This window comes from Octopus bimaculoides, chromosome 1 (assembly GCF_001194135.2).
Source record: "Octopus bimaculoides isolate UCB-OBI-ISO-001 chromosome 1, ASM119413v2, whole genome shotgun sequence".
In the NCBI taxonomy this organism is placed as follows: domain Eukaryota; kingdom Metazoa; phylum Mollusca; class Cephalopoda; order Octopoda; family Octopodidae; genus Octopus; species Octopus bimaculoides.
The window spans coordinates 58270445-58281906 of NC_068981.1; the positions used below are offsets into that span (position 1 = coordinate 58270445).

The window sequence follows — 11462 nt, forward strand, 5'->3', positions numbered from 1 at the left end:
ATATATAATATTGCTATTATGCAAAAGTGTCCTAAGCTCAAAACGTTGCTTTTTCAGGAAACAAAAAAATAGTTTCACCATTCCATAGCAAAACCGTTGTACTACACTTCGAAAATTTTTGATATCTTGGCATCTGAAGCAGCTGGGGATACAATAGTTTGATCAAAAGAACTGGCTATTGCAAGCGAAACTAAGTACTGGAAAAATGCATTTGACCAAATTTGGACATACGACAGTTTAACATAATAGCAACGATATGTGTATACATACATACATACATACATACGCACAACCTATGAACTATATACTTATCTCCAACAAACAACTGCACTGAATAAAACTATTGGAACCAATAACAACCATCTACAGAGAAAATGTTTTGTAAACCAGTTCCAAATTGTTAGGAATATCTTTCATAAATTTGAAGAGTATAAATGAATGCAAACTCTTTAAAAATTAAAATATCAACATTCAAAACACAGGTAAGATTGTCATTTTATATAAGAAAAAAAAAATTTCCCAAAACAAGTAACATCATCATCATTTGTCTAAATTCTAATAACACAAATTAATATTATGAACATCATTTTCTCACCTCAAGATATCTTAACATCTATTGCTTATACAGCCAATTATTCATCTGTTTCTTTTCAAGAGTCAATTATTGATTTGCTTGTTTTGAAGAGTCAATTATTGATTTACTTGTTTCGAAGAGTTGTAATTGCTTGTTATGGAAAAATATTTTAAATTAGCCTCATAACAAGCATATCATATCTGTCTATCTATATGTCTATACATAAGTGTACAATTATCATCATTTAAATGTCTATTTTTCCCTACTTGGTAGGATCAGGTCAGATTAAAGTAAATGTTGAAGCTGAACAAGAAAAGTTTGACGAAGTCAAAATTTAGTTGTTTGAATTTTATAGATAAATATAGTGTGATAATAATGAAAAGAAATATTTCTTGGTAGACCAAACATATCCAACACATGTTAATGGAGATGCTACAGGTTTCAGGAAATTTCACTGGTGATGATGGTTAACATACAATACATTGATATTGAGACCATTTAGACTTGTTATGGGGCTAATTCATAGCATCTGACGTTAGAATTACATGTTCAAATTCAGGTACTTCTAACAAAACAGACACATTGTAAAGTCATTGTCTGATTATCTGAGCCAGACAAATGTAAACACATATACACACCAAAATAGCTTCAACATTATAGCTTGCATCTGTTGTAGCTGTTGATAGAATGATGGCCTGTTGACCTAAGGGTTAACAATTTGTAGCCTACTAGCACTGCTATGGGTTAATCTTAGCTCATTTAGCAGTAAATAGCTGTGATAAGTAAGTATAGCTCATAACTCTTTGCAATAACTAATTCTTTAACATTTAATCCTTTAGCATTTAAACTGGCCATATCTGGTCCAAGTGTTCTCATTTTATGCTCAAACCAGCCAAATCCGGGTTTTCACATCTACCCTACGATGTCATTCTAAAAATAAACATCATCATCAAAATCTCAAAGCTACAAGATAATGCACAATTAATTTAAAACAATGTGAATGAATAAGTCTTATGCTGACAGAAAAATCTGAATGCTAAAGGGTTAAACCAGCCATATCCAGCCCAAATATTCTACTTGTCTTATGTTCAAATTGACCAGATCTGGTCTCTCACATATACTCTGCAATGTCATTAAAAAAATAAACAATCATATCATCGAATCTCAAAGCTAGGAAATAATGCAAGATTTATTCAAAACAAGGTGAATAAATAAGCATTACATTTGACAGAGTATTCTGAATGCTAAAGAGTTAAATCGCAGATGTTCTGATTAAGACAATGATTTTGGATCCAAATTTTTATCTTCACTTCTGAAACCATATAATAGCTTTGCTAAGAGATTGAGGAAAATTGGTCTAATATTAAGCCATCAATGGTAAAATGATAAACACACTTAATCTTTGTTATAAATCATTCAAGAAGCCAAGTTATAAAGACAATTAATTGAATAAGAGAAAAAGTAATATTTATAAAATAAAGATTGAAGATGTCTAGTTATCTAATATTTAAAAGAGAAACAGATCACAGACACCAAAGAAATGTAAGTGCAATATTACAGAAGTTAGCTTGTGGAAAGATGGTTTATTGAAAGCCAATATAGTATGTTACAGAAAAAAGTGTTTTGCAAAATGAAAGGATTGAAGCATTGCAATAATATATTACAAGAGAAAGTTATTTTAATGATAATTACATTAATATAATTAATAGTAGTTGATAGAATGTGCTACATCTGGGTAATCATATTGTGCAATCATTTCTTTAATAAGCATACCAAACAATTAAATCCAGCTAAATACCAATAATTGCCCAATGAGTCAAAGAAATAATGCATTAATTCATATATCTGAATATCTTGGTTGATAGACTGTAAAGTTCAAAAGTCACTTAATTATACAAACTGTTGTAGAATGGCCCCACAGCAATATCTCGTAAATGAATTATATATATATATATATATATATATAATGCAAAAGTAAATGGCATATCCATTTGATAAATTGATGACCATACATTCTACAAAGGTTTTTTTTTATTTTGTGTGTATCAATAGTGGTGAAAATCAATATCACTTGCTAAAAGTGTGTTGAAGAGAGAATAAACAGAACTTCCAATTACACTAAAATGCAAAGAAATAAAAGTGAAGTTCGAAATATATAAACAGACAATGCCAGAAATGGTCAAAATTCAATCTACATACCTTGATAACTAGAGAAAAAGAGAGAAAGAAAGAGAGAGAAAGAGACTGTACTCATAAAAAGAGAAGAAAAGAAAACTCTTACTTTAACCAACTTACCTCTGTTTATGCTATAATTACTTTATCAAAAAATAACCTTTGAAATTCATTAAGGGTGAAAGAGATGTAAAAAAAATTTTCCAGATTCAATCTATGTGTTGTTTACTTCTATTTTAGTTGAAAAAAAAATAAATAAAACCACCTTGTCATACATTAAAAGTTCATCTTTAGACATGAAATATGTATATATAGCTCTAATGCTGGAAGGACACAATAGTTGCTCTAAAAAGAAGCAATTACAGAAGTTTCAAACTGATGGATCAACTTACAAAAATATAAGAGAAAAACTTTTAGCATAACTGATTAGAAAGAAAATTAGATGAGATGCAGTTTGGATTTGTGCTAAGCCAGAGTACCACTAATGCTCTTTTCCTAATGAGACAACTATAAGAGACGTTCTTAGCTATGAGTTAAGTCAGTATATCTAACATTCATTGACCTGTTGACAGGCTACCACACTCTGTAGTCTGGAGGCTACTGAGAAAATTAGGTATAGTTGATTAACTTGTGAGTGCAATGAAAGCCATGTACAGATATTGTGTCAACAAGGTGGGAGGGAGTAATGAGTTCAGCAAGGAATTTAGCATCAGGACTGAGTTCCTTCCAGTTTATAGTTCTCCAAGTCATAAAAGATAAGTTTACTCTTACATGTTGGTAACCTAGTACTCAGCTATATCTGTAGAATATTTAGAGAAAAAAGAATTCAAAATATGGAAACAAAGCCTAAAATCAAATGACTTCAAAATGTATCAAACAAGGACAAAAGTTTTAGTGAGCCAGTAGGAAAAACGGACAGACATCTACTGCCATCCAGGGAGTGGCCATGATTGGTATCCAGAAAAGGAGTTGGTAGGAATTTCATATGGTGTACTTAGTGTAAATTATAAGTAGGTGTACAATAGGTGTAGTGGGATTCAAGGCAGGCTGACTGAGAGAAGATTTTGTATGTTACAGATACAGAAGAGTAATTAGCAGTAAGGACAGCTGTGAAATAAAATTCAAATGTTCAAATGTTTCATAGAAGTACTTTTTTTTGTTTTTTTGCTTAAATGACTTAATTAGTAGTGGAGGTAGTTGTGCTTAAATCTGAGCAGCTAGAGTCAGAACAAGCTGGAAAAGCTCAAGGATCTACACCACTGCTGAAAAGGAAAAGTGGGTTGTGTAATGCTTGCATATGAAGTATGATGTTGCATGGTAGGAAAACATGGATATTGTATGTGAAAGATGAGTGAAATATACAAAGCCAGAGTGAAGTGATACATATATGATCAGCTGGATATGTAATGTTAACATACATGAATGACAAATCACAAATGAGTTGATAGAAAAACTGGGTATAAGAAAAAATGTAATATAGGGCACAAGAAAGAAAACTATGCTGGTACAGACTATGATGCATGTGAAAGGTAACAGTTGAGTAAATAATTATGAAGAGATCCATGTGGAAGGAATCTGCAGAAGAGAAGACCAAGGCCTGGACAAAAGTTGTGAAAGCTCTACCTCAGAAAAGTGACAAGTAACTGTGATATATGGAGAGTCACCGTGCTGGAGAAACTCCACCCAACTTATGCAAACTTAGAAATACAGGTATAAAAATTATGATTATGAAGACACTGTTTTATAATTGTTTCATATACACAAGATAACTGGATAAAAGCATTATGTTTATAAACGAAGGTTTCTCATCCAAATCCAATATTGGAGAATGTGCACATCCAGGTAAAAGATTATCAGTTTCATATATTTTTTGACACCAAGGTAATTTAAAATATCAAATATATGAATTTAAGAATAAAAATAGAAGTTATTTGTAAGATCAAAATAAATGAAAACAACAGTTATGATCTCTAAGTGTCAGGGAGTCCTTTAAAATAAAGTAAAATATCGACCCAGTTGGTGCTTGAACATTAAAAATATAGTATAAATGTAGAAAATATCATAAAACATTTTATCTTTAAAAATGAGGTTAATAGTCTGAAAAATGTTTAATCATAGCTTATTTCAGTCATTTTATTAAATATACAATTAATAATTTCAACAAATTACTTGGTGTTAACATAACATATTAGCTCCAAGTCTATGTATAGCATCCATTAATTACTTCAAAGCTGCTCAATTTTAAAAAAAAACCTTACATATGAATTTATTAATTGAAATTTTTATCATCATCATTTTAACATTCACTTTTCTATGCTCACATGGGTTAGACAGAATTTGCCTAAGCAGATTTTCTATGGGTGGAAATATCATCTTTGAAATATCGACTGTAGTCAAAATTTTGAAGCCTGTGTAGCCAGTAGATCTGGGAAGAAGGAGAAAATATGAAGTTGTTTGTTCATGCCTTTCCCAAGATTTTAACAGAGCTATTAAGCTATTCTGGTGATAGCAACAGAATTTTGCAGTGAAGCAAAATTATACAAAAGAAAAAAATCTCTTCAATACTTCAAATTTGAAAAAAATGATAGTCCAAAACTAAATTTGATGCATGGAAGAGCCTCAATATTAATTTTAATGCTTTTAGATTACTTTTAAACATTTACATTAACAATTTGAGGTTCTTTTGTTTGTTTGGGTTTTTTGTTTTGTACATATGAATACCCTGTTCCTAATCCTTTGGGAAAAATCTAATACAAATAAATTAAGCTTAATTTAGTCAAGTACTATTTGTTCATAGATTCTTTGATACCCAGATAATTAAATCCATCAAGAGTTATTCTACAAGTCATTTAAAAATAGAAATTAAAAAGATAATTTTTTTTTAAATGACAAGTTTAAACAATAAAAATTACAGTCTCCAAGTGTTATGCAGTTGATGTTTGAACCATGTAGCTTTTAACAAGACTACTGAATGTTCTCCATCATACAGTCCATGATTATAACAACCATAGTTTCCATACAGCAAAGATGATTGTGGATAGTGTTTTAGAATGTTGTTGGCTACATAAGCTTCAAAGAACAATTTCAACCCATCATCACAAACTAATAAAGCACTTACTATTCCTGCTGTGCTCCTGCTCCTTACACTGATAAACTGCGCCTATCTATTGTACCTATTCACAAGACATTAAACCAACAAGTAATATGTCTTGGAAATGGATACAATGAAGTTCTGATAATTAGATATTGACCAATGACATAGCAAATATTCTCAGTAATTTTGTATTCTTTCCTACTTACACCCAGAAGCAACTTCCTCTCTTTCCCTCTTGCTGCACATGTGGAATTGACTCAGGCCAACACATAATCTACTTGGTTTGCAGTGACTTCTATAAAAACTTTGTTAGAGAAACAATTATCCCAAAATTATTTATATATAAAATATATCTAGGCTAGTGAGTATTCTATGGAACAGAAAATAATTCTATCTTATTTTGAAGAAAGTTATATAAAAGAACATCATTTAGACCTTAAATTGTCTTTCAGATCTCACTACCACTACATCAATTAGGAAGAGGCTTCAGGAGTTTTATTTTAGGATAAGATAGAATCAATACTCGATGTAGAGTTTAATATGCACATTCATGCTTTAAAATGGACAATAGTAAAGAAGCTTTAGTTGATTAAACCAACACTAATACTTATAAGATTTGCCAGACTTGAACTCAGAATGTTATAGAATAACATACAGTATTGACCTCTGTCAAAAGCATGGCCTACAACATTTTTTTTTTTTTTTTTTTTTTTGGTGAAGGTGGCAGTAGAAGAATATACTTGATTACATTACATCACATCAGTTCTTGGCTTAATGACAAAAGGCTAAATTGACACTGGGAGAATGTGAACACAGAAACAATGTAAATTAAATTCCACAATACATTTTGTTCAGCATTCTCATAATTCAGCCAATCCATCACTGCAAAGTATTTAGTTTGGTGCAGTTCAACACATGTCATCACTTTTACATCTGCATTTCTATGCTGGCTTGGGTTGGAGAGGACTGGAGGTGGGGCAGTGGTTTTATGGCTAGATGCCTCTCTTGACACCATCCCTTTTAAATAAGACTCAATTGTATAAACTATATAGATAACAAACTATTAAAATATTATGCATTACCAGACAAAAGTGTTGTGGGGAGACATGCCAAGACACACACACACGACAGGGCTGGCCTACGATTATAGTAGAAGACACTCATTAAGGTACTGTAGAAGGCACTTGCTCAAGATACCTAGCAGTGCAACTGAAATTAGTTGTAAAGCCACACAGCCATACCTATATTGTGTATACATACACCCAGTATTATTTAGTTTCATTGGCGTTTTTTAAGAAATAATCCAAGTACCATCACACCACATGGTACTACATACCTTATTCATAAATTTATTACAATATTGTATCACAGTTTTCCTTGTTACTGGTAACATTCTTGAAGGAGGTTATCACTGGTGAAACCCACAGCTTACCACTTCATAAATCAATACCCTTTACATTCTCTGAATTGTTCCACCCATTTTAACTCATCTGATTCTTATTAAACACAAAAATACAGCAGGTCAATATTGATCGAACTAAGATTTGAATCACAAAACTGAGAATATGAACTTATCAGAATGAATTAATTCTGACACACTTTACTTGGCATGATTGTTGCTCACTATACATTGCAAGTATGGTTGAAGTTAAGGCAGGGAGAGTAAAGTATTTTTATTTTTTCTTGAAGTGGATGTTATAGTTAACATCTTCAAACATATTTCTAGCTCAAACTTCTAGAATTTAACAAAATGTTTAACTAAAAATATTTATTTTAAATACTAAAATATGTTTGAATGTATCAAGTACAACTTTCTCAAATTACATTTTGTTGTTAATATACTTGTATTTGTCTCTTAATTGCTGGAATTTAACATACTCCTCTTTTGATGAGAGAAAGAGAAATATTTCATAAATTATATCAAAAATTCAAACAGAATTATTAATAAATAATGTATATTGGTGAAGGATACCAGAAACTATGCGAAACATTGGACAGTATGTTAGAATTCTTCTAGGGAAAAGTTTGGAAAAGTTTCTTTGCATTTTATGGTGTTTCATTGATTTCACTCACAGATACACACTATCTTATTCATAAATTCATTACAATATTGTATCACAGTCAGTTTTCCTTGTTGCTGGTAACATTCTTGAAGGAGGACAAAAAAGAAAGAGCAACAATTATCAGTTTACCATGAAATAAATTAATAGAAAATAGGCAGAGGAAACTATTTAAGAGAGAAGAGACATTCTGTATGGCTGTGTGGGCCAGTTAGTATGGGTCTGCAAATTTGAGTGAGGATTCACCTCTTGGAGTGGGAAGAATGTTTGATACCGAATTTTATAAAACATTGATTTGTATGCATGTGTGTGTGTTATTTATAAATACATCATATATACTACCTAACTCAAAGGTTATACGTATTTAGCACTGGTTACTAAATGAGTTTGAAATAGGGCCTATATTTCACTTCTGATCTATTACTAGCCTAGTGATGAGATAACAGCTTATGGATATAAATAAGAGTAATATTGACAAACTTTATTCCATTTTCATTTTCCAACTGATTCTCCATAAATAGATACACAAACATACTGCTGTGTGTGTGTGTGTGTGTGTGTGTGTATCTTAGGTTTTAAGAGAAGCTTCAAAGCTACAGTTAGAAGCCTGAAGTATAGAGTTTGGCTCTTTATCTTATTCATAAATTCATTACAATATTGTATCACAGTCAGTTTTCCTTGTTGCCGGTAACATTCTTGAAGGAGGACAACTTGTCTTCTGGGATCAATAAAACTAAAGTTCTACAGTCGATTTAAGAGTTTTACAAAGCAAATCAAAATAGAAGACAAAACGTTTGATGTAACTGGTTTATTTATGGATTCCTTATATTGGTTCAAGGCCACTTATTTTTGGAGAAGGAAAAACAGAATTTGTAATGCTCACGTATTTCTGGATAATATTAATGATGAAAGTAAAATCGCACTAACCGAGAATCGATGTGAGTGCGTTTGTATATGATAAAACAAATATAAAGTAGACTTTCTTAATAACAGGAGCGAATAAAGTAGGAGAATGTTGGGGTATAAGCAATATCTATGAGCAAACATTAAAGTAATTGCTATAATAACAGATTTGAGAAAGAGAGAGAGAAAAAAGACCGGTCTGCAAATGACAGTAAGAACTCAGAAAATGGAAAACGTGAGAAAAGTTATTGAGAATTAAAAGAAGTTCTTAAGTTATTGAAGGTTTTAATACAAATGTACGTAAATGCATTCCTGTTCTAAAATAAAAAAATAAATTGTTGAGTATTTCATTTCTGTCCCTTCTCCAAGTTGAAAGAGTTCAATATATCTTGTTTAATCAGCAACAATGTATTCTTTTTTTTTTTTTTTTTCAATGGTTCGTTGCTGGGATTTCCATACCCAGAAAAATCATTTTTGGCTAATTAACAGGTGTCACGTTCAGTTGACTCTATAGAAAGAAGAATAGCTACAAGAGAGAATTGAAACCGGGTCATAGACTCAGCTCGCTTGATAATTGGCTTCAACTCCATGACGTTCGACGAGCATGGATACAGTTTGTTAAAATTTGTGGCAAAATAACATCAAATGTTGCCAGATTGGTTACGAAAAATATTTGGATCCATAAAGATTTTATATTATATCAATTAACAATGCACTTATGTTGCTAGTTACAGCATTCTGTAATGATAGAAATTTTTGAAATAATATACAGAATTCCGTAAACTACTTGAAATAATCTAGACTTCACACATTGCTAGATAGAGCTCCCAGGCAAAAACTAATATACTAATACCCACTGGCTATTTGTTTTCTTGTTTATTTATGATAGAAGTTATGACACACTTTAGTTGTTACCTTTAAAAGCAGTAACTGAATTTTTTAAAAAACTGAAAGGTAGAAAAAGATTAGAATAACACTTCAAAATTATTCATTTCAATGTTAAAATTTAAGCAACGATGTTATTTAAAATTGTGCCAGAGCTGTATAAAACTTAGTTTCCTTTGAAGGGGTGTTCTCCGTAATTTTGGTTTCAAAAGGAAATGGAGAGGAAATTCTATTTTAAGTAGCAGAAATTTTATACATAAACTTTCATTGAAATTAAAATTCTTCGAAAAGGAATGATTGAAAAAGTGTTGTTAATGAACAGGTCATAAAAAGAAGAAAAAAATCCTTGCTTTTCTCAAAATATAATTTTTACGTTGACATCCTTTCCGTGTCTATGGTAAAACACCCGGTTCTGGCGAAAGAAAGATAAAAGTCACACCCGTATGTAACATGAGAAATACGTTAGTAAAAGCTCACCCTTAGCTTTCATGTTGAAGGGCACTTAGTAGAGTGATGTAAGTGTTTCCAAGTCTATAAGAAGGATTATACGTAAGAATCAGTAGGGGTGATAAAATAGTCAAATAAATATATTATTGACATTATGGAATTCTGCTATTATTGATGAAAGGAAAGAAGAAGGATTCAACTAAGAATTAAATAATAAAACTGTTACTTACAATAAGTAGAAGCTACCAATTCCTTCATTTCAGTAGAACACAGTTTACTGCCTCGCTTCCCCATACTGCAAATGAATGGAAGCTTATCAAATTGTATGAGTTTTCTTATTTTTACCTTTTTTTCCGTTTGAAAAATATCTATATATGATGTAGCTTATGTATTTTTCCCGGTGAGTTGTGTTCTGTTCCTCTTTTCTTTGCACTTGGCTGAAGAACTACTGGCGCTAAACAGAAGATTTATGAAAACAGGTATAAATATAAATATATACATATATATATATATACTTATCTATGTGTTCACGTGTTTCTATATACGTGTGTGCGTAACTAATCAAATCTGTTTTGGCTCTCGCGAAGCAGTATAATATCGTGGAATATCAATTAGTGTCACATCAGAATGTTTTCTCTTTGAAATACCTTAGCCACCTGTATGTTTCCAGTTTTATTTACAATTGTTAAAGATCCGACATTAAAGAAATAACACCGAAAATCAGCTGGCTGTAATGTAATCCCTTGTTGAAACAACGTCACTTTTTAAAGAACAACAAAGCAGAGAGCAAGGAGTAAGGAAAAGAGAGAAAGTATAAAAGAGGAGGGAAGGAATAAAAGCAATTCCGAGTCGTGTGAGAAAAGGATTGTTTTCTGCAGCGAGATAGCAACTGAAACTGTATTCAAGTCTAATAAGAGTGACAGTATAGGAAAGATGCATTAAGTGTAACTTAACTGCTAAAACTCCACGACGCTGCCTACATTATGTCGTTGGAACACAAACACACAGTTCGCCTCACTGTCACAAATCTAGTTCCATGTGTGTGCATGTGCCTAGTTTCCAAGCGTATATACAAGCGGTTGCGTATTTGTGTACGCACGCACGCACACATATGCATCGCCTCGCGTGTATGCATGGTTCGCTTACACTTAGAAATATGAGTGCATAGTTGCCTATATACATACAAGTGAGCGCACAATTATATGCGTGTGTGTGTGTGTGTACATATAAATAAAACACATATGTATATAAATATGTGTGGTGGGGAACAAACACACACACATTTATATATATATATATATATATATATATATATATATATATATAT

The 11462-nt window shown here is 31.5% G+C and overlaps 1 protein-coding gene across 2 annotated transcripts in view; it reads right to left on the minus strand.

Moving 5' to 3' along the window:
• LOC106873006 (neuronal calcium sensor 1) overlaps positions 1-11234 on the minus strand; it is a 191188-nt gene extending 179954 nt beyond the window's left edge. Inside the window, exons 1-2 of one of the 2 annotated variants that reach the window (XM_052967011.1) lie at positions 11090-11234; positions 10366-10589 (exon numbers count right to left, since the gene is read on the minus strand). In XM_052967011.1, the coding sequence (XP_052822971.1) occupies positions 10366-10429 (64 nt within the window). In that variant the 5' untranslated portion in view covers positions 10430-10589; positions 11090-11234. Of the gene's footprint in view, positions 1-10165; positions 10220-10365; positions 10590-11089 lie in introns of those variants that run through there. The other variant, XM_052967014.1, reaches the window with a different exon arrangement.
• Positions 11235-11462: the final 228 nt, after the last annotated feature.